General features: G+C 40.3%; 1 protein-coding gene and 1 long non-coding RNA gene across 2 annotated transcripts in view; both read right to left on the bottom strand.

The window, feature by feature from the left end:
* Positions 1–24,165, bottom strand: part of TM9SF2 (transmembrane 9 superfamily member 2) — a 64,889-nt gene that overhangs the window by 35,130 nt on the left and 5,594 nt on the right. The window contains exons 2-4 of the mRNA XM_003928220.4: positions 12,244–12,311; positions 9,773–9,866; positions 182–309 (exon numbers count right to left, since the gene is read on the bottom strand). Coding sequence (XP_003928269.1) covers positions 182–309; positions 9,773–9,866; positions 12,244–12,311 — 290 coding nt within the window. The remainder of the gene's footprint in view (positions 1–181; positions 310–9,772; positions 9,867–12,243; positions 12,312–24,165) is intronic.
* LOC141581593 (uncharacterized) lies at positions 529–9,766 on the bottom strand. Its single transcript, XR_012514298.1, has 2 exons — positions 8,233–9,766; positions 529–734 (listed from the first exon to the last, which is right to left on the bottom strand). It is a non-coding gene; the product is annotated as an uncharacterized LOC141581593 (long non-coding RNA).

The raw sequence follows: 24,165 nt of genomic DNA on the forward strand, positions 1-24,165 counted from the left end.
ACAGTTAAAAGATGATACTCTAAATGATGTTGTCGTCTTTAAGAGTCACTACTACTAGTCACGAAAAAGGAAATCAATTAATTTGCTATATTTTACACAGTCAAGTAATTTATACAGTCAATGCAAAGAGGTTTCATATGGAAAAGGATAAACCCCAGAATCCAAAATCTTCATGCCTTACCAATGATGTTGATAATTCAATAACATGCTTTTTTTCAAGAATTCTAACTTTTGTTTGTCTTCAGCTTTCTCTGTATGGTATGTTTTTGTACAAACAAGCTTACAGGTCTCCTCCTTATTAAATGTAAACTGTATTAAAAAGAAGTGAAAAGCAAATTAAGAAAAAATATTTAGGTTCTTCATACCAACATCACAAATGGAGTAAGAGTGCTAGTCCCATTAAATTACTTAAGTGCATTAATACTGGTAATAAACATGTTAAAATTCCTCATAGCTCAATCAGATTTAAATTTTAATCCTATTGTGTTTCTCTAAAAACTCATCATCAAGTTTTCCTTTGATACGCCCTTTTTGGTAATTTCAGTCGACTTACCTTCTAAGTGTAAGTAAGTTCTAGAAGAGAAAAAAAACAACCCATGTAGAACAAAATGGAACTTCAGTCTCACCTAGTAATATCCCATGGTCATGTCTTAGGAATTATGGAGTTGATGGCCTTCTAGTAGTCAGCAGACAAATTTTCATGTTCAAATTTTCAATAGATATTAAGTGCCCTCCTTCAGTGTCAGGTGACAGAGATTCAGCAGTGAACAATAGCATGTGATGACATTAGAAAAAGAGACATTCAGATGTCTAAAATCAGGGTAAACATGACTCCGGAAGGCTGAAATTTACCAACTATACAGCCAGCCATAATTGTGTCTTTTAAGAAATTCAAACTTTATTATACAAGGTGGTAAACAATGGCATGTTTCACTTCTAAGCAGCCCACTCTTTTGTATGTATGAATTTATTAACATCCCTAAAGCAGGTGCAGTGAAGCAGCTAGTGAATGTTAAAGCACAGTCCACTGCTGCCACCTGTCAGCCAATGCTTTCACTCTGTCCGCACCGCTACTTCTACCAACACAGCTGTGTCTGTACCACTATTTGATATTTTAAACCTTATATGAACCTTAAAGATTCATTCTTAAAAAGTGAAAAATGGAAAAACCAAAGTATACACATGAAGAAATCAGAAGCACAGGTATCAAACTTAAAAATATGCAGAGATAGACAATATTACACCAAAAAGGCAAATCTGACACCTCAATCCAGTGATCACTTCATTAGGTGAGTCAACTTGTGTGTTCAATTGTGAAGGAAACAGTAAGACTAAGGTGACATTTAAAGTAGTAATAGATAACATCTGTTTAGTGCTTCCTATGTTCTCTGCACTTTGTATATATCAAGTCTCATGTAATCCTCCAAACAACCCTTATCCATCTTTTATAGATGAGAAACTGGGCAACAAGTCACACAACTGAGCAATGGCATCGTCAGGATTTGAGCCAAGCGAGTTGTATTCTGGAGAAAATGCTCTTCAGCACAACACCCTACAGCCTCTCCCTGAAATGTGTTTAGTTGAGAATTTTATAATATTTTAAATCATGTTTGGTTATGGATGGAACTGTATTTCATTTATGTTAAAGATTTTTAAATATTCTTAGCTCCCAAGGAAAACAAATTCTTTTTTATAACACACAAGCACAGCACTGTTCTGTTTCTATTCAGGAAACTGTAGGATTATAATTTTTCCTCAATTATTTCAGTGACGATTTAAATAATTGGAATAACCGGAATAATTCTGAAAATCTAAGGCTTTATCAGTCTAGAGTCAGACCTGGGTGCAAGTCAGCTCCATCTTATTAGGAGACGAGGGAAAGCTGTGGAACCCTGCCTCAGCTTTGGTTAACTTACATGTAAAATGGGAGCAGTACCTGCTTTGCAGGGTTGTCAGATTAAATATAGAAACCTATGCGCAAAATCTGTGTGCAAAACAGCATGTTGACTGATGAAAATAAGTATTTGCTAAATAACAGTTACCATTATGTATTTCACCACCAGCTTTTAGCAAATAGCAGAAAAGTTACGTCAAAGTCCATATTTGAGAGAAATCATATAAGGTTGCACACTCCTGGCAAGACTTCTCTCCCATGCAATCTGAGACCATCAGGACTGATATGGTTTGGCTCTGTGTCCCCACCCAAATCTCATCTCAAACTGTGATATAAATTGTAACCCTCACATGTTGGGGGAGGTGCCTTGTGGGAGGTGATTAGATCAGGGGGGTAGTCCCCCCATGCTGTTTATTCTCTTGATAGTGAGTCAATTCTCACAAGATCTGATGGTTTTTTAAAGGGCTTTCCCTGCTTCACCCTGCACTGTTTTTCTGCCACCATGTGAAGAAGGACATATTTGTTTCCCTTTCTGCCATGATTGTTCTGAGGCCTCCCTAGCCACGCAGAACTGTGAGTCAATTAATCTGCTTTTCTTTATAAATTACCCAGTCCTGGGTATTTCTTCATAGCAGCGTGATAATGGACTACTACCCATTAGGACTAACGGGCAGGACTAATCCCATTATGCCCCTTACCACTCTGAATATTAGTCGCTTTCTGAAGTCCAGGATTTCCATGTCATCCTTCCATTCCCACATTTGAATCCCAAAATGGATCCCTTCCCAACTGCTTAAACCCTTCCACTATGCCCTGAAACTCATGCTGGTAGAACACCCTCTTATTCCTTGACTTCTTCTCAGAATGTTTTCTGGAACCTGTTCTCATGGAAATCTGGCTCTCCCAGAGGGATGCTGCCTCACTAGAGTCTTGCCGGTGGTGGCGAGATTCTCACAGGCCTCAGCCCTGGACCAGACCATTCTCCCTCCTTCAGAAACCCCTAGCTTTGACTCCCATGTGATCAGACCACACCGCTCCTACTCCTTCCTGCTCTTGTCATCTACCAGCCCCAGGTCACTGGCCCTCAGCTCCTGGCTCACTGTCACTCCAACACTCCCTCCTTGTTCCTGATTCTTGGTAATTACACTTATATAACAATCCTTCCAGCACACTGACCTTTTGATCCTCTGCCCTCTCCTCCAACAACTCTGGTCTTTATCCTATTTCAAAGCCCTCGCTCCTCTGGTCGCATTCCACCCTGCCTTTATCAATGACAGCAGTCCCTGTCGTTATCTTCGTTTCAAGCTTCCCAGTGTCAAAGCACCTCCTCCTGTCATTCTAACTCACTGGCTCAAATGTTCCTCACCTCCAACAAGCCCTGGACGCCACTTGAATCGACAGATCCTACAGTCTTTTCACTGTCTCTTACTCTTTTGTGGCCTCACATCCTCCCGTGCAAGCTCAAACTCCAAGCACAATGGTATCAAGACCTTTCATAACATCCAAGGATGTCCTCACATCCTGTGCTCTTCTCTCACTTGCTAAAACCACAAACCTGGTTAAATCCAACTCATAGCAGCACAGCTGGAAACAGCTGGAGATATACAAGTGAGCACGCTGGCTGCTGTTACTTCAACCCCAGCTGCCTGGAGGGTCCCTAATGCAGCCTAGCAGCTGCTCCACACTCATCTGCTCGTTGCTCTCCTAGATCCTACTTGGCCACCGCCTCCCTCCTCACTCACAGGTGGGGTGGCCATACCGTCTACTTCACTGAGGACTCAGAAGCAATTGCCACATTTACCTCACAGCATCATGCCCCGTGTCTCTGCCTTCCCTCCAGTTAGCAAGGACAAATGAGCTGAGGCCAACCTCTCCACTGGTACACTGGGTTCCATCCCTACTTGCCAAAGCAAGGACACCACGGCAATCCTTCCCTCTCCTAGATTATCACTTTTCCCATCTCTATTGATCACGCTTATCCACATACACACCTTGCTTAAAGATCTACCACAATCCTCTTTGGGGCGGGTGCCTTGGCTCACACCTGTAATCCCAGCACTTTGGGAGGCCAAGGTGGGCAGATCACTTGAGGTCAGGAGTTTGACACCAGTCAGGCCAACATAGCAAAACCCCCGTCTCTACTAAAAATACAAAAATTAACTAGGCATAGTGGCAGGTGCCTGTAATCCCAGATGCTCAGGAGGCTGAGGCATGAGAATCACCGAAGCCTGGGAGGTGGAGGTTGCAGTGAGCCGAGATCACACCACTGCACTCCAGCCTGGATGACAGAGTAAGAATCTGTCTCCAAAAAAAAAAAAAAAAAAAAAAAGTCCTCTTTGAACCATGCTATACTCCAGCTACCACTCTTTTTCTCACTGCCAGTAAAACAAAAGTCCTCAGGCCAGGCATGGTGGCTCATGCCTGTAATCCCAGGACTTTGGGAGGCCAAGGCAGGCAGATCACCTGAGGTCAGGAGTTCAAGACCAGCCTGACCAACATGCAGAAACCCTGTCTCTACTAAATATACAAAAAATTAGCCGGGCGTGGTGGCACATGCCTATAATCCTAGCTACTCGGAAGGTTGAGGCAGGAGAATCACTTGAACCTGGAGGCAGAGGTTGTGGTGAGCCCAGATCGCACCATTGCACTCCACCCTGGGCAACAAGAGTGAAACTCCTTCTCTAAATAAATAAATAAATAAATAAATAAATAAATAAAGTCCTCAAGACAGTTGTAGATGTGTCCACTTGCGACTGGTCTTTCCATTCTCTCTCCAACCAGCTATTCTACCATGGCTCTTTCTCATCAACGACCCCACATTACGGCTGAACTCAAGGTCAATCCTCTGTCCTCATCTCACCTGACCGATCAGCGACAAATTAACCAATCCCTCCTCCTAGAAACACTTTCTCGCCTTGGCCTCCAGGGACCACATTCTCCTCGTTGCCCTTCTGTCTCACCAGTGGCTCTTTCTCAGTGTCTTTTGCTAGACTCTCCCTGTCCTCCTGTGCCTCTTGGAATCTTGTCTTCGTTATCTATACCTACTTCCTTGGGGATCTCCTCAATTCCATAGCTGCAAATACCATCTATACACTGATGATTCTCGAATATATACTGTGTATACCCAGGATGAAGCCCTCTTCCAAACTCCAGGTGCATATATTTGGCTGTTTATTCAACATCTCTGCTTTGACACCTAATAAACATCTCTCACCACATCCAAAACTAACTCTTCCCCATTTCCCCAAACTACTCTTCCCACGGACTGTCACATCTTAGAAAACAGAAACTCCACATTTCATATCCCAACCCTTGGCAAATTCTGTCTGCCATCCTCAGAACACAGCCAGATCCAGAGATTCTGACCTCTTCACCACCCCACCACCCGCCCCCAATCTGATCATATTTAGATGAAAAGAAGGCCTCCTACGAGTCTCCTGCCTTCTTCCCTTACACCTTCATGGTCCATTCTAAGTACAGCAGCCAGAGTGACCCTGGTAAAATCAAAGCCTCCAGTGTTCACCATCTCGCTCAGATGAAGGCCAATCTTCACAGTGGCCTCTAGGTCACTCTATGACGTGGTCCTGTTACTTCTCTGTGCTCATTTCCTATGCTCTATCTTGCTCACCTGCTCAAGCTGAACACCTCACGGCCTCTCTGCAGCTAGAACACCTCCCCACACATTCACCTGGCTCACTCCCTTACTTGCTTCAGGTCTTTTGCTCAAATGTCACCTTCTTGGCAAGACTTTTGAGTTTCAATTCACCTTTGCAGTAAGCCTATTTAAAATTAGAAATTCCCCATGCACCTTCTCAGATTTATGTTCAATAGTTCTTGCAGGCTGGACGCGGTGGCTCAAGCCTGTAACCCCAGCACTTTGGGAGGCCGAGGCGGGTGGATCACAAGGTCAAGAGATTGAGACCATCCTGGTCAACATGGTGAAACCCCGTCTCTACTAAAAATACAAAAAAAAATTAGCTGGGCATGGTGGTGCGTGCCTGTAATCCCAGCTACTCAGGAGGCTGAGGCAGGAGAATTGCCTGAACCCGGGAGGCGGAGGTTGCGGTGAGCCGAGATCGTGCCATTGCACTCCAGCCTGGGTAACAAGAGCGAAACTCCGTCTCAAAAAAAAAAAAAAAAAGTTCTTGCATCAGTAACTAAAACATATATTCTGGTAACTTATTTTGTCTCCTCCCCATCAGCATAAAAGATCCATGAGGACAGAGATTTTTGTTTTGCTCACTGCTGTATTTCATCACATTGCCTGGCACAGGTAAGATATTGAGCAAATGTGTTAATTGAGTGAATGAAAATGAGTGCTTAGATCTGAGATGAGATGAGAATTTATGGTCCTGTGAAATGTGGCTCTTGCTTCACGTAATACACACAATGTCTTGCACTGTTGTTTTCCTGACCTAAACAGAAGTCAAACATAAAAGACGGCAAAACAGACTGGGATTTTATTTTGTTGCTCTGTTACCTCTGTTTTTACGGCACATTAAAATAAAATAAGCCTGGGTGTAGTGGCTCACATCTCTAATCCCAGAACTTTGGGTGGCTAAAGCAGGAGGATTGCTTGAGTCCAGGGGTTCAAGACCAGCTTGGGTAACACACCGAGACCCTGTCTCTACAAAAAATTAAAAAATTACCTGGGCATGGTGGGCATACCTGCAGCCCCAGCTACTCAAGAGGCTGAGGTGAGAGGATTTATTGAGCCTCGGAGTTCCAAGGCTGCAGTGAGCTGTGGCCCAGCCCAGGCCACAGAGTAAGACTCAAAATAAATAAATAAATAAATAAAGATAAAAATCCTTGAAAATAAACAATCAATAGTGAAACGAAAAACATTGGTCAATACATTTACAACTGGCTTGGAAAAAAATCTTCTGAGTCCCATGTTTCTATTTACCTACATGTTGGCCTTAAAATGTGCCTGCTCTGTCCCTTTAAGCTTGGGGCTTAGAGAATTTGTTTTAGTACAAACATTGATCCTAAAACATTCCATGAGACTCAGGGAAAATGTTGGGTGCACATCTTTCTCCATTCTAAAGCTCTCCTTTTATTCTATTTAACCTCAACTTCTAGGACAAAGAACTAAATCTGAAAAGCACTAGGCCCAAAAAAGGGTCTTGTATATGAGCAAGTAAGAGTCCTTGCACAGAAACAGAAATGTGCCCAATGACATCCTACTAAGGGGAGTAATCTGCCTTCAAAATCTGCCCCAAGCAACAAACCTCTCCATGGGTTTGAATATTTTTCTGGTTTCCCTCTGTTTCTTGCTGAGGACTCCTGCTGTCTTCCCAGTTCACTAAGGACCTTACTGATGTTCTTCCCACCCATCATTTCTCAAGGCCAAGACATAAGTAAATAGAGAGATGGGGCTGAGAGGCTGCTGGAGTATTTAAGATGATTGTAAAATTTAATAAACGTACCTAACAACAGTCATCTGCTAAAAGAATAATGGAATACTATTCAAAGGAATTTTTCAAATATCCCAAGAGGGAAGGAGGTGTTTCACAAGTTACATGGCTGCCCTGCTCAATGCCACCCATGTCTATACACTTTGTGTTCCTTCCTCCCCAATGACTTTATCCCATTAGGCCTTTGAATCTACTGTGTTTAGGAAACTTTAAAAGTTACTGGCAATTTTAGGGTAGAAATTTTCAGACTAGAATATTTGAAAGGGGGCAGTGCACGGTGGCTCACATTTGTAATCCTAGCACTTTGGGAGGTCGAGACAGGCAGATCACCTGAGGTCGGGAGTTTGAGACCAGCTTGGCTGACATGGCAAAACCACGTCTCTACAAAAAATACTAAAATTAGCTGGGCATTGTGGTACATGCCTGTAATTCCAGCTTCTTGGTAAGCTGAGGAAGGATAATCACTTGAACTCTGGAGATGGAGGTTGCAGTGAGCTGAGATCGTGCCACCGCACTCCAACCTGGGCAACAGAGTGAGACTCTGTCTCAAAAAAAAAGAATATTTGAAAGGGGTCAGGTGGTGGCTCACAACTATCTGTAATCCCAGTGCTTTGGGAGGCTGAGGCAGAAGGATCACTTGAAGCCAAAAGTTCAAGACAAGCCTGGGCAACAGAGTGAGACCTGGTCCCTATAAAAAAATTAAAAAGTTAGCTGGAGGTGGTGGTATGCATCTCTAGTCCTAGCCACTGAGGGGAGTGAGATAGGAGGATCACTTGAGTCTAGGAGTCTGAGGCTGCAGTAACCTATGATTGTGCCATGGCACTCCAGCCTGGGTGACAGAGCGAGGCTCCATTTCTTTAAAAAAGAAAAAGAAAAAAAATCTGAAGAGGATATATTTACAGTCAAAAACTATCAACTTACAGTGGATTAAATCTGCACAGTGATGTTTCTTTTCCCCCAGGGCTTCACAGTGTAGGCGCAGGTGCTGGAGGGAGTGAGATGGCTGGTGAGACAAATCTAGGCTTAGGGATTTGCTGGACAGAGAATAAATGTTGTGCTCCATGTAATAAAATGTTGAGGGAGATGGGGGTGCCCAGTGAGAAAGTAGAGAAGGTGGCTATGTATGGGGTCTAAGCCATAGCAGAGAAAGGTGTGAAGCCAGGAGAGGAAGCTGTCAGGCTGGGGAATAACACCTGGAGTCAAGTCAGAGCCATTAGAACACACATTCTTATGTGGACAGATGCCCATGGTAGCAAATTAAAGGAAAAATGCAAAGTGTTGAATGGTATGTTAAAGCAAAAGTAAATCTAATTTATTTAATATAAACTTATATGTATATGAAAATTTTCACGGAAGATTAGTAACTGTGAAGTGGGACTGCACATTTATTATTATTTATTCTCCATCATTTACTTTTTTATATGGTGATACATTGTTACAATAAACTAATGTTTCTAAAAGTAGAAGACCATTGTTCTTTGTACAGTAGGAGAACAGATATAAAACAAACAGTAACTATGCAATGTGGAAGGATAATCGGCTTAAAAGATAATAGATCTAAAGGCAAAAGAATTCTGAGAGATGACAAAGTACATATGTTGAAAAGAATATCTTATATTGTAGTGAATAACATATACTAAAGTACATATGTTGAAAAGACTACCTTAGTTTGGTTTAACTGTTGTCCTAAAAATATACCAAAGATGCTCCAAATACATTTCAATCATCAAAATATAGAAAGGTTAGGACAGACACAGTGGCTCACATCTGTAATCCCAGCACTTTGGGAGGCTGAGGCGGGCCTCACTTGAGTTCAGGGGTTTGAGACTAGCCCAGTCAACATGGCGGAACCCCATCTCTACTAACACAAAAAACTAGCTGGGCATGGTGGCATGCACCTATAGTCCCAGCTACTCTGGAGGCTGAGGCGTGAGAACTGCTTGAACCCGGGAGGCGGAGGTGGCAGTGAGCCCAGATCTCGCCACTACACTCAGCCTGGGTGACAGAGCAAGACGCTGTCTGAAAAAAAAAAATTAGAAAGCTTAGCTTCCAAAAATCCCACTGGGGTAGCCCAGGTAGTATTACACGTGCTAACGGACAGCATCTCTAGATATTGCTTGAAAACAGGAAAACAGACACAGAGCAGCTGGGACAACCTCTCATGATTGGAAGCTGGGTTTCAGGGCCCTTTGTAAAGAAAGCAGAACATCTGAGCCCTGCCCTTAGGCACCGTCTTATCATTTATAACACTAGTTGCATGAATGTTCATTAAGAAAGACTTATCAATGACACATTGTGAGAAAGAGGATCCTTCTAACTGGATTTTTAAAAATTATTCCTAGATGAAAAAGAGAAATGAATTCCTCCTTAGCAATGACAGCTGAATTATCTCAGGTTTTTCTCAAATAATAAAAAACAAAAGCTGTAAGTAAACAATTACCACATAACACTAAATACAAACCTTATATGGTGATGGTTCAATTCTTTCCCCAAATAGTACCTGACCAAGATTTTCAGATGGGCGCTTTCCTTCTGATGCTTGGCAAAAATCAAACCTGGGAGAAGAATATTTAAATTTTTACACATAAAAGAGAACGATGAAATATCTAACACCTAGCCAATATCTTGAGAGTAGACTAGGTACTGATCATTCTAGCAGATCTAGTAGATGAGTAAGAAATCTATACATACTCCAAGTTCTAAGTACCACATCTTCCCCCATAAAAAAACAAAAGCACCTGAAATTATGCCTCAGAATATTTTGTTTTCTAAATAATGTTCTTTTTTTAGAATGCATATTACAGGATCTTTTAAATTAACTCATTTATTTTTGTTCACTTTCAATAATAAAATTATTTAGATCCTTATTATTCAAGCAAATTTTGCATAACTTATCTCCTTTCTGTACCTTTCTAATTCAAATAATTTAAAATGACGTTTCAGTAACGTATATCAAGTCTACCTGCAGTTGTCTCATCCCAGTATACTGGCCAACACATCCCAATATGTGAAGCATGGCTAAACAGACCCTCTGTGAACAGTGCTGTGGAGAAGATATAGTCAGTCACCTATAAGATTCTGTGTTGTAATCCCCTTGTATTACTAACCAACATTAATAAAGTTCTGTTTAAACATTATACCTTAATTTCAGCTTTGCTACAGAAAATTAATCTGTGCTCACCCTGGAATGATACAGGGAATACCTGAGATCAGTATAGTAACAGTAACAGATTGGTGAGATTCCTAAGAGGAAGGTGGATCTCCGGTGATGAAAAAAACCTGGGGCTGGGAAGTTCCCAAATGAAGATTCTCCATCTACTGTATATAACAGATCCACTGACTTTTCCTAAGAATACCCACAAAGATTTGAGATGTTTCTTTACTTGACAAAACAAAAACTAGAAAAAATTAAGTATTCAACAGTTATAGTCTACCCATTCATGTATTTTGTACTCTTTTCTTAGACATACTTAGGTATATGAATTCTTATAGGATAGTCTTCCCTTTTTTGTGTATGCTTTTCTCTACAGCAAACTATTTTCTCTTAAAACTCTTAAGTTTTAAGCCAGAGAAATTAGATTAAACTAAACTTCAGGAACAGTTTTAGACCCAATATGGTATACGACGGTCAAATTAATAACGGATATTCATGCAGCATTTTTCAAAATATCAAAAAAACTGGGCTAGGCGCAGTGGCTCCTGCCTGTAATCCCAGCACTTTGGGAGGTGAAGGTGGAAGGTAACTTGAACCCAAGAGTCTGAGACCAGACTGGGCAACACAGTAGGACTCCATCATCACAAAAAATAAAAATAAAAAAATTAGCCAGGCATGGTAGCATAAGCCTATGGTCCCAGTTATTCAGGAGGCTGAGATTGGGAGGATCACCTAAGCCCAGGATGTTGTGGCTGCAGTGAGCCATGATCGCGCCACTGCACTCCAGCCTGGGCAACAAAGCAAGACCTTGTCTCAAAAACAAACAAACAAAAAACCTGGAAAGAATCAAATGTTGGTAAATAGGAAATTAGTGAAATAAATTGTACATGGAATCTATACAATTTCTACAATAGAAATAATGACAGCTACTAAAAAGAGTGAGGTAGCTATGTATTGACATGGAAAGATGCCCACAATATATTCAATGAGAAAAACAAGGTGCAAATCAAAAATAATAGTACGGGCCAGGTGCAGTGGCTCACGCCTGTAATCCCAGCACTTTGGGAGGCCAAGGTGGGCGAATCACTTGAGCCCAGGAGTTTAAGACCAGCCTGGCCAACATGGTGAAACCCTTATCTACTAAAAATATAAAACTTAGCAGGGCATGGTGGCACATGCCTGTAATCCCAGCTACTCAGAAGGCTGAGGCAGGAGAATCACTTAAACCCGGAGGTAGAGGTTGTAGCGAGCCAAGATTGCGCCACTGCACTCCAGTCTGGGTAATACAGCAAGACTCTGTCTCAAAAACGTAAAAACAAATACTACAGATCTACTTTTGTTTAAAACCAAAATGTATAAATGTGATTATATATATGACTATTCAGAGAAAAGATGTGGCGAAGTAGACATCGAAGTAGTTATTTCTGGGAACTGATTACATGGGACATAAAAATTTTGTTTAAAAATATGTGGAGCTATTTAAAATTTTAAGAAAACAAAACAAAATAGAAAACAAAATAGCTTTTTGTTCAGTCGGATAAAAAAGGAAATCCACTGTTTAGTCAGTGCTTCTGTTGTATTACAAAGCAACATAAAATGAAGCTCACATTTTTAATCCCACCTTAGAAGAGTACATCTTAAAAAAATTATTCTCAGGCCTCATACATTTTAAAACTGCGTATCAATTTGTCCATAACTACCAGAAAACGAAGTTCTCAATGTACAAAATTCTGATGGGTCACATAAAATTTGAGATAAAAAACAAGCTAAAAACTTACGCTGTGTATTCATAAGGAAGAACTGATTCCACTGAGTCAAGTCTGTTCACAAATAGTTCTATTTCAGCCTGAAAAGAAGGAAACACAAAATTAGAATATAAACAACAGGACATAAAGCCTTAAGTCACGCTTAGAATTAAAAAAGAATTTGAAGGTCAGGCGCAGTGCCCCATGCCTGTAATCCCAGTACTTTGGGAGACTGAGGTGAGTGTATCATGAGGTCAGGAGTTCAAGACCAGCCTGGCCAACACGGTGAAATCCCCTCTCTACTAAAAATACAAGTGGTGGTGGGCACCTGTAATCCTAGCTACTTGGGAGGCTGAGGCAGGAGAATTGCTTGAACCTCGGAGGCAGAGGATGCAGTGAGCCGAGATCGTGCCATTGCACTCCAGCCTGGGTGACAAGAGCGACTCTGTCTCCAAAAAAAAAAGGAAAAAGAAAGAAAAATAATTTGTCATGTCTAAAATGTAAAATGTTATAATTCCAGTCAACTTTAAACAATTCTCTTATAAATCCATTCACTGATTGGATTTATATACATTGAAAATACACCAAAATAGGGACAAGAATGGTGGGTCACACCTGTAATCTCAGCCCCTTAGAGGTTGAGGTGGGAGATCAGTTGAGGCCAGGAGTTTGTGACCAACTTGGGCAATATAGCAAAATCCCGTCCCTAAAAAGAATTTTTTAAATTTTTTAGAATTAGCTGGGCATAATGGCATGAGCCTATATTCCTAGCCACTTGTGAGGCTGTGGCAGGAAGATCACTTGAGCCCAGGAGTTCAAAGTTATAGCGAGCTATGATGGCGCCACTGCACTCCAGCCTGGGTGACACAGCAAGACTCTGTCTTAAAATTTTTTTTAGTAATTAATTTTTAAAATACACTAAAATAATTTCCAGAGTTGCAAATGTCTCCAATCAATGTCCGATCAATGACTTAATGTATGGATGTACAGTTAATGATGTATATTACTGGACAATATCCATGGGGGTATGGTTTGATGGGGGTTAAGCTGTTATGTGCTATGGTCCTGTGTGGAATTAGAATCCTTGCTTGTAAGCATGTTATGAACGAGTTATGCACGTTTTGGTATAATGTACTATGTATGATTAAGCATTTCTAGTACTGTGCATTATTCATGGGGTTAAACATTAATGCACTTCTAAATTTTCTTAAAAATTAATACAATATTTTAACTAAAAGCATTTATCATATTAATATAAATGCTGTTTTTAAAAATCTGGTTTCCAAATTTGGTATTACACTCTGCAGCACAAATATTTTTATTTTTAAACTTTCTAGCATTTTCACAGCAAGCAACCAAGAAATGCTAATTTGGTTAGAAATTTCTAGATTAACTGTACTGGAAATACAATTCCATGCATATGTGTACTTTTAAGCGCATAGGGATAGACAATGACCACAATGTCTCACTTTGAAGGATGGCTTCCATCAATTTAAGAATACTGAACTACAAGGTAGTAGCAGTGAAGAAGGTGGCAATGATCAGACCAAGTTCAACAACAGGGTAGAGGGAGATAAGCTGTATCAACTTCCTTGGAAATATAGGCTAATTTTAAGCTACACTTTCCTACTAAAGCTTCCAAAATTTCTCCCAGGTATAGCTGAAGTTCTACAGGACCCATAATGCTTACCCACCCTCTCAAAAGAAGCTCAAGCTACTCATGATAGAATTTACTAGCTGAAGAACCCATCAAGTGATGTGTGACCTGAAGTACTTTTGGTGCTAATAAAAAAATGATTAAGAGCTGTTCAGCTGGGAAAGTATTTATTTTACAGAGTTAGAGCTGTACACTGACTCTGGACTGATCATGAGGCTTCTGGGAGTGGCAAAGAGCCATACTTGTCATTTTGATCTCACTTTCTAGTGCCGTCAACAGTCCTCGACATTTGCTAACCCCCAAATCAAGATGAGATGGTTGATGTACAATTAAAACAAATCAATAGTCTCCTCCCACCAGAAACAGCAGCAAAACACAACGGGCAAGAGTACAAGTTCTGTGGCCAGACTGCCTGGGTTGAAATCCCGGTGCTATCACTCGCCTAATTGTGTGACTTTGGTCAAATCATTAAACATGTCACTTTCCTCATGGGTGCTTCAGTTTTCTTATCTGTAAAATGAGGATATCAGTATTTCTCTCATAGGGATATGGAGATTAAATGAGTTAACATTTATAAAGTACTTCGGACCGGGCGCGGTGGCTCAAGCCTGTAATCCCAGTACTTTGGGAGGCCGAGGCAGGTGGATCACGAAGTCAAGAGATCGAGACCATCCTGGTCAACATGGTGAAACCCCGTCTCTACTAAAAATACTAAAAATTAGCTGGGCATGGTGGCGTGTGCCTGTAATCCCAGCTACTCAGGAGGCTGAGGTAGGAGAATTGCCTGAACCCAGGAGGCGGAGGTTGCGGTGAGCCGAGATCGCGCCATTGCACTCCAGCCTGGGTAACAAGAGCGAAACTCCGTCTCAAAAAAAAAAAAAAAAAAAAAATTAAAAAAAATAAATAAAGTACTTCGAATTGCACCTGACAAATGACATGCTATGCATTTGTTAAAATAAAACCAAATGTTCATCCAATAAAACGCTCACCTAATACTCATACTATTCAAAGGAGGGCATTAGCCTTTGTATGTAATCCTGAAATCAGTATCATATGCAGCCCCTACACTCCTACTCAAGTGAAATTACAACTCAATGGCAACACACCCTTCAACACAGCCAAAATGGCAATAAGACATTATATTGTAGCACTACAGCATGTTTGAATTAACACAAATACATATAACTGTTGTGAAGACAAAATTCCCATTTAATGGCTTTCTTTGCCAAAATAATTTCCACTAAATAGAAGGGGTCAACACTGCTCTGAAAGATACATCACAATTCAAATGATCCATTTAACATAATAAAGACTGAAAGGTCCCCAAAAAGCTAGTCTAGTTCCCATCTCTCGATTTCCTTCTAGGAAGGAATGTAGCCATTATTTTCCACACAACTTTTCTAAGTTTTATGTTTCAAAATCTGTACAGCACTGTCAACAAATAAAGCGATGTCAATTAAGCGTATTCCTCACTCTCAGCCTTTCTCATAGCACGAAATGATTAAGAAGCAACACTCTGAAGCTAAGTGCCTGGGATTAAATCCTGACTCTGACACTAGCTGTGTGATTCTAGGCAAGTTTCTTCACTTCTCTGTTCCTCAATGTTCTCATCTGTAGAACAGAAGTGATAATCCGACTTCTAGACGTTTTTGAGAAGATTCAAGATCAGCGCCTGGCAAAGTACTGTATGTACTATTACATAGCCATGTCCAGCAGAGTTTTAAGCAATGATGTAATTTTCTTCATCGACACTGTCAAATATGGTAGACATCAGCCACATGTGGCTGTTGAGCACTTGGAATGCACTCAGTGTACCTGAAGAGCTGAATTTTAAGTGTATTTAATTAAATGGAAATAGTTGTTTAGGAGGCTAACAGCTTCTGTGTTAGCCCAGAAACAGAAAGAACAGCACGGGAAAGAACAGCATGCTACTCGGCACCACTTACAGTCATGTGTCACTTTACGATAGGGATGTGTTTGGAGAAACGTGTCATTAGGGGATTCTGCCATGGGACCATCACAGAGTGTAACTGCACAAATTTAGTTGGTGTAGCCTACTACACACCTCAGGTATATGGTGCAGTCCGTCACATACTTAAACTGCATGTGACTGTACTAAATACTGTGTGCAACTGTAACACAATGGTATTTGCGTAGTTAAACACATCTAAACACGGGATAGGTACAGTAAAAATATAGTATAAAAGAAGAAAATGGTACACCTGACTAGGGCACTTAACCATGAATAGAACTTGCAAAGCTGGAAGTTGCTTTGGGCAGTGAGTGGTGAATGAACGTGAAGGCCTAGGGCATTACTATACACAACTGTAGTAGACATATACACTGTACACTTAGGCTACACTAAATTTTAAAAAATAAGGTAATTGCGCTATGATGTTACAATGGCTAGGATGTCACTAGGCAATAGGAATTTTTAGCTCCATCAGCATCTTATAAGACCACTGGTCTGTCGTTGACCAAAATGTTATGCGCTTCATGACTGTATATAGTGTCTCTTCATCTACCTAACATTTTTAATCTAGTCACTACAAACTTTTCTTTTCCTGGAAAAACAACGCTAATTTTATTAGTCTAATCCAGAGGCTGGCAAACTTTCCCTGCAAAAGGTCAGAGCAATGTCTTAGGCTTTGCAGGATAGTGGGTCCCTGCCACTGCCGTAGTGCAAATGCAGCCATAAACACTACATTCACAAGTGAACACGGCTGTAGCCCAACAAAACTTTCACTTATGGGCACTGATATTTTATTCTCATGTAATTTTCACTCATCACTAAATATTATCCTTTTGATTTTTTTCCCAGCCACTTAAAAAGGTAAAAAAAAAAAAAAATTCTTAGCCTGAAGGCCCTACAAAAACAAGCAGTGAGCTGGATTAGAATTCTAGTACATCCTTCAGAACTGTTTTCCAGGTATTTTTCAGTATTATTTGAATTTAAATCTCAGAGGGTCCAACACAAAGCACAAACTCTGAAAGCCCGAGGCCATGTAAAAAATTTTAGAACACTGTCTCAGGGCATATAAATTTAGGGTAAATCTTTCTCCCATTTATATTCAACTGATGATCTAATACAAATTTCTGCTTAATTTATGATGTCCTCTCTGAAGTTCCATGGCACAACTTTTGGCTCTACCATTCTAAGATTGAGGGAAAACATTATTCTCATTTTCTGTATTCTCTCCTATCTTCTTTGAGTCTTAATCTTCTGAATCACCTATCTCCTTGATCATGCCAGCTGCTCTTCTCAGGACCTTGCCCTATTCTCCTATCTTTCTCAAAAGGCATGTCATTGAGAATTACAGCAGAATTCAAGATTTGTATCTCAAAGTTTCATGTAGGCATACTGTTACTTTTCACTAGCCTTTCCACCCAGAAGCATAAATTCTTCAAGCACAGTTCTTTATTTCCTTCCTATATTCTAACTAATAGCTTGGAGCTCATCATCTCAAAAACACGTTCACTGTTTCTCTTTGGATACACTTTCTCAATTTGTCCATGACCAAATTAATTTATTTTTTTTTTTGCTATCTCATATAACTTGAAGACAGCTTCTGAAAATATATTCCTATTAGCTTTACATTATGCTACATATAGAGATTTGTACCACTGGCAAATTAAAACATTTCATGTGCATTCTCTTTGCTAAATTTAAAACCCAAATTAGTCTCAAGCACCAGTCCTAGAAATCTCCACTGTCAGCACTCTGCATGGATTTATCTCTCACTCTACCCCACTCAGCCCTTAAGCCAACCCACACCACACATCCTTTAAACTCCATTTTAACCTTAAAAAAAAAAAAAAAATCTTGTCAAAACTTTAGAAATCAAATTTATTGGCTCCCTCTAAAACTACAGCAAATCTTCAAGTAACTCTAGAAGCCAGAAAAACTTGTTTCCAGTAACCATGTTAATCTTCTGTCTATATAACTTGGTGTCATTTAAACTGATTACTGTCACTTATTCCATTTTAGTATATAAACCAAAGGGGTTTTTCACAACCTTTCCTCTCTCATTTTCTTATTTGCATGTTATTAGTTTTTATCTACCTACATTTGGCATTTCATCTAATATCTAATATCCATTAAATTCACCTTATCTGTCAACTCTTCCTGATCTGATAAAGGAGACTCCAATTTTCCTCCTCATAATAAGGGTGTTAAACCATCTAACAGGCGGATGTTTCAGCCTTGCTTTGTGATTTATAAGGATGTCTACAATTATCAAAGGCTGTCTACAAATTTTTCCTAAATACCAAAATTAAGAAAATATTACTTCTCCAGTCTTCCATCTAAAACCAAAGTTAATTTTAACACACAGCACATAAATAGAGGCTGTGATTTCAGTTTAGAAACAATATATCATCAGAATGCTGGGTTTCAAATCCTAGGTCTACTCTTATTAAGTGCTCTGCGGCAAGTAATAATTTTGAACATGGGAACTGAATGAGATAATAATAAAATAGAAAACAGCACACACACAGAAGCTGGTCCATAATTGGCATGCAATAGCTATAACAAATAATAAACACAGCAGCCGTAATCTATTATCTTAAAGAAACTGGCCATTCCTGAGTCTGAATAAAGGTTTATTAATAAAAACGTTTCTGTGAAAGGCTCTTCCTTCCTCTCACCTCCCATCTATCCAAGTAGTGCAAGGATGCTATTCCAGGGTTTTTAAAGGCCACTAAGACAGTCAGCCTTTTGAGCCTTGTTTATGACTATCCATTATTCTTGTCTTGGCCATTAGCCTAGGGAAGGGAAAGATTAATAACTCTCACACAAAATTCTATAGTAGCCTTTTGAACTAGGGATTCCTTACTTTTTAACACAAAGAAACAAGTTAAAAATCTGCAGCAACAAAGTAGGTAAACTTAACTGTTGCTACCATAAGGTTTTATTTCTGATGCTTTTATTCCTCTACTTGTCTTCCTTCTTGTCTCTTCTGACACTTTTCCACACTACTTTTAGAAGAATGTCTATCATAAGGCCGGGTGTGGTGGCTCACACCTGTAATCCTAGCACTTTGGGAGGTCGACACAGGTGGAACTCCTGAGGTCAGGAGTTTGAAACCAGCCTGGCCAACATGGCGATACCCCAAGTCTACTAAAAATACAAATATTAGCCATATGTGGTGGCGTATGACTGTGATCCCAGCTACTCAGGAAGCTGAGGCAGGAGAATCGCTGGAACCTCCTACTGCAGAAGTTGCAGCGAGCTGAGATCATGCCACTGCACTCCAATTTGGGCGACAGAGCGAGACTCCAACTCAAAAAAAAAAAAAAGCCTATCAGATATCAACACTAAATTATGGACCTATTTTTATTGTTCAGCAAAGTAATCAAACACAGCTTGAATATTCAGTTCATCTTGGCTTTCACAGCACTTTCATTCTTCCTTTTCTAAATTGCAAGAATCTGAAATTTTAAGAATTATCATCTCACACATGCTGAGGAATGGGAAGTAAATTAAAATTAAAGACAACATAGAATAGAGCCATCTACAATTTATTTGTAAATATGCTACATCTGTGATAACTCTAAATATCAATTCTTGCAGCAAGACAAATAAATTTCAAAAGAATTGTAAAGTGAAGCAAATATTAAAAACCAGAAGAAAGGAAGAGACTGCCAGGAAGTTTATATGGTTTAATAAAGGTCTTCAAGTTGAACCATGTGAAAGTATGCCACAGATGGCATGACATTTACCCCTATAGAACATAAAGACACATACAGATAAGACAAGTATAAAAAAAATGTAAACAACTGTTGATTCTAGGTGGTCTAGGTAACTGAAAGGTGATTATTACACTACTCTTTCAACTTTTTTGAATTTTGAAAATTGTCACAATTAAAAGCTGGAAAAAGGAAGGGCTTTAAAGTTGAGAGCAGACCTTAGTCTTAAGGTAAAGCAACAGAAGCCAAATGAAAACAACAAGAAAAAAGCTTTAAAGTTGAGAGCAGACCTTAGTCTTAAGGTAAAGCAACAGAAGCCAAATGAAAACAAGAAAAAAAGACAAAAAAGTAAAATTTAGGGTTGAAAAATGTTCTAGAAGCAGGAACAATTACCTTAGAAGAAGTCAATTTATTAAATAGGAAAAAGTAGTAGAATTTGTAGTATATCTGAAAACCAAAGAACATTCACAACAGATCCTGAAGACCATGAGAAATTCAATCAGCCAACACATGGATTTAATACCCACAATGTCCTATACTAGACATTTTGGTTGATAAAATAATACAAATCCATGAATACTTGCCTTCTAGGAATTTATAATCCAGACAGAAACACAAGGTATATGATATAGTTTGAATATCTGTCCTTGCCTAAATCTCATGTCAAATTGTATTCTCCAATGTTGGAGGTAGGGCTTGCTGGGAGGTGGCTGGATCATGAGGGTGAATTTGTAATGAAGGGTTTAGCACCGTCCATCCCTCTTGGTGCTGTCCTCCTGATACTGAGTTCTTGTGAGATCTGGTTGTTTGTAAAATGTGGCATCTGCCCCGACTCTCTCTTGCTCCTGCTGTCACCATATGACACGCCTGCTCCCGCTTCATCTTCTGCCGTAAGTAAAAGCTCCCTGAGGCCTCCTGAGAAGCAGAGTGATGTTGGTGCAATGCTTGTACAGCCTGCAGAATCGTGAGCCATTTAAACCTCTTTTCTTTATAAATTACCCAGTCTCAGGTGTTTCTTTACAGCAATGCAAGAATAGCCTAATAAAGGAAATTGGTGCCGAGGATGGGGTATTGTTATAAAGATACCTGAAAATGAGGAACTCGTTTTGAGGTAGAGTATGGAGGGCTCAGAAGAAGAAAGGAATATGAGGGAAAGTTTGGAACTTCTTAGAGGCTGTTCATAAATGGTTATGACCAAAACGTTGATAGTGATATGGACAGTAAAGTCAGGCTGCTGAGGTCTGAGATGGAAATGAGAAACTTATTGGGAACTTATAAGCAAAAGCCACATGTGTTATGCCATGTGTTATGCCTTAGCAAAGAGGTTGCCTGCATTCTATTCATGACCTATGGATCTGTGGAAGCCTGCACTAAACAATGACAACCTAGTATATCTGGCAGAAGAAATGTCCAAGCAGCAAAGTGTTCAAAAGATAGCCTGGTTGCTTCTCACAGCCTACCTTAGCTGAGGGATCAAATAAATGATTTAAAGCTGGAATTTATGTTTAAACAGGAAGCAGAGCATAAATATTTGGAAAATTTGCAGTGTGACCATGCGGCAAAGAAAAAAAGAGTTTTTTCTGGAGAGAAATTCATGCAGGCTGTGCAGCAACCATGTGCTAGAGATATCTGCATAACTAAAAGGGAGCCAAGTGCTAATATCCAAGACAATGGAGAAAAGGCTTCAAAGGCATTTCAGAGAACTTTGCAGCGGCCCCTGCTATCACAGGCCCAGAGCCCCAGGAGGACTGAATGGGTTCATGGGCAGACCCAGGGCCCCACTGTCCTATGCAGCCTTGGGATCCCAGCATCCAGGCTGCTCCAGCTCCAGCCATGGCTCAAAGAGGCTGAGGTACAGCTCAAGCTGTCATTTGCAGAATGCAAGCCTTGGTGGCTTCCATGTGGTGTTAAGCCTGTGGGCACACAGAGTTCAAGACTGAAGAATGTTTGGCAGCCTCCACCTAGATTTCAGAGGATGAGAAAACCTGGATGCCCAGGCAGAAACCTGCTGCAGAGATAGAACCCCTAAAGAGCACCTTTAGTAGGGCAGTGTGGAGGGGAAATGCGGGGTTGAAGCCATACAGAGTCCCCACCAGGGTACTGCCTAGTGGAGCTGTGAGGAGAGGAACACTGTCCTCCAGACTCCAGAATAATAGATTCATTGGCAGTGTATACCCTGTGCCTGGAAAAGGCTACAGGCAAGCAACAATCTGTGAGAGCAGCTGTGGGGGTTGAACCCTGTAAAGCTACAGTGATGGAGCTGCCCAAGGCCTTGGGAGCCCATCCCTCCTATCAGGGTGACCTGAATGTGGGACATAGAGTCAAAGGAGATTATTTTGGAGCTTTAAGATTTAATGACTACCATGCTGGATTTTCAGACTTGCATGGGGCCTATAGCCCCCTTCTTTTGGTCAATTTATCTCTTTCAGAATGGGAGTATCTACCCAATTCCTACATCCCCTTTGGAAGTAAGTAACTTGCTTTTGCTTTTTTATTTTACAGGCTCATAGGTAGAAGAGACTTTCCTTGTCTCAAATGAGACTTGGACTTGGGACTTTTGAGTTAATGCTGGAATGAGTTAAGACTTGGGGGACTATTAGGAAGGCATGATTGTATTTTGCAATGTAAGAAGGACATCAGATTTGTGGGGGCCAGGGGTGAAATGATACAGTTTGAGTATTTGTTCCAACCAAAATCTCATGTCAAACTGTAATCCCTAATGTTGGAAGCAGGGCCTAGTGGGAAGTGACTAGATCATGGGAGTGGACTTCTAATGAATGGTTTAGCACCATTCCCTTGGTGCTGTCCTTGCGTTGGTGAGTGAGTTCTTATGAGGTCTACTTGTAAACTGTAGCATCTTCCCCACCAAAAAACTTTCTTCTCCTCCTTTTACCATGTGATATGCCTGTTCCTGCTTCACCTTCTGCCATGAGTAGAAACTCCGAGACTCCCCTTAGAAGCCAAGTGATGTCCTTCCCATGCTTGTACAGCCTGCAGAACCGTGGGCCAATTAAACCTCTCTTCTTTATAAATTACCCAGTCTCAGGCATTTCTTTATAGCAACACAAGAACAGCCTAATACAACATATTTTAAAATTTTTTAAAAAGTGACAGAGCTATTTATGTGTTCTTGGAGTAGCTACTGAATCTCTGTGTGATTTGTATGTGTGTTTGTTTGGCTTTTTTTTTAGACAGTGTCTCACTCTGTCACCCAGGCTGGAGTGTAATGGTACAATCATAGCTCACTGCAGCTGCCTGGATCTCCTGGGTTCAAGTAATCTTCCCACCTCAGCCTCCCAAGTAGCTGGGACTACAGATTCATGCCACCAGGCCTGACTAATTTCTGTATTTTTAGTTGAGATGGGGTTTCATCATGCCCAAGTTGGTCTTGAACTCCTAGGCTCAAGCAATCTGCCCACTTTGGCCTCCCAAAGCACTGGAATTACACGTGAGAGCCACTATATCCAGCTGACTTTGTTTCCTTATCATTAAAATAGCATGACCTATATGAGGGCAATATCTGATTTATTTAAGGTCGTTTTCCACTCTAAACATCTTTATTCACCATCAAGAAGAGTTAAGTTCACCTACTCCCAAAAATTTGCCTTAAACAGGGACAGACAACTCTAGATTATAACTGATGTTACTAGAAAGAGCTTCAAAGATTACTTGTTTCACATGTCTACTTTAAACTGTCCCTACCTAGGTTATTTCAAGCACGGAAAGTTTTGACAACATCAAAAACATTTTAAGGAAGTTGCAGAATCCTAAGTCACTTAGAGAAACCGAGACTGATTACAATCCTGTACTAAGAAATTTTTTATGGAAATGACTTTATTTAGAATTCTATAGTCTTCCTTTTAAATCTTTCTCTCAAATGTACAATGTTATTTCTAGTCCTAATCTGCTGATTCCATACCTGATTCCAGCTGTGGTCACAACTAGAGTCTATTTTATTGTTTTAACAAAGCACATGGGCCACACCACAGGACAATACTTTTTCCCATTTCCTGGTTCCTTTGTTTCTTTTATTCCACCTTACACTACTATCATCCCATCTGTCTCACTCCACACCTACAACTGGATTTTCAAGGGAGAAAGAAATCTCAGTGAAAAAAATGTGACTGTACAAGGGTCATGGCAAATGACAAGTCACAAAAGGGTTTGAGATATGGAGGCCATAAACAAGGAAATCTATGGAAGCTTCAACTACTTAATATTAGAGAATTCCACAGTGGAGCATTTCTGAAGATGGGAAGTCTTAACTCAGACACAATAAAAGTCTTAAGAGGAATGCTGGGACTCACAAATGCTTGTTTATGAGCTTTCCGTTATCTCATCGGCAATGCCCAGAAATTGATCTCCTAGACAATTACCAGGGTTCTTTCCCCAAAGCCCTGAAAAATAAAATTTCAATTTTAGACTATATCAGAAAAAGGAATAATTTAAAACCTGACTACTTAAAAATTACATAGACACATCACGGCTGCTGTGAATATGACTGCACCACTGCACTCTAGCCTAGGTGACAGAGCAAGACTGTTTCTGAAAAATAAAATGAAATGAAATTACATATAACAGAGAATGTTTTGTTGAACTGTCGAAGTCCA

Source organism: Saimiri boliviensis, chromosome 16 (genome assembly GCF_048565385.1).
Source record: "Saimiri boliviensis isolate mSaiBol1 chromosome 16, mSaiBol1.pri, whole genome shotgun sequence".
NCBI classification, from domain to species: domain Eukaryota; kingdom Metazoa; phylum Chordata; class Mammalia; order Primates; family Cebidae; genus Saimiri; species Saimiri boliviensis.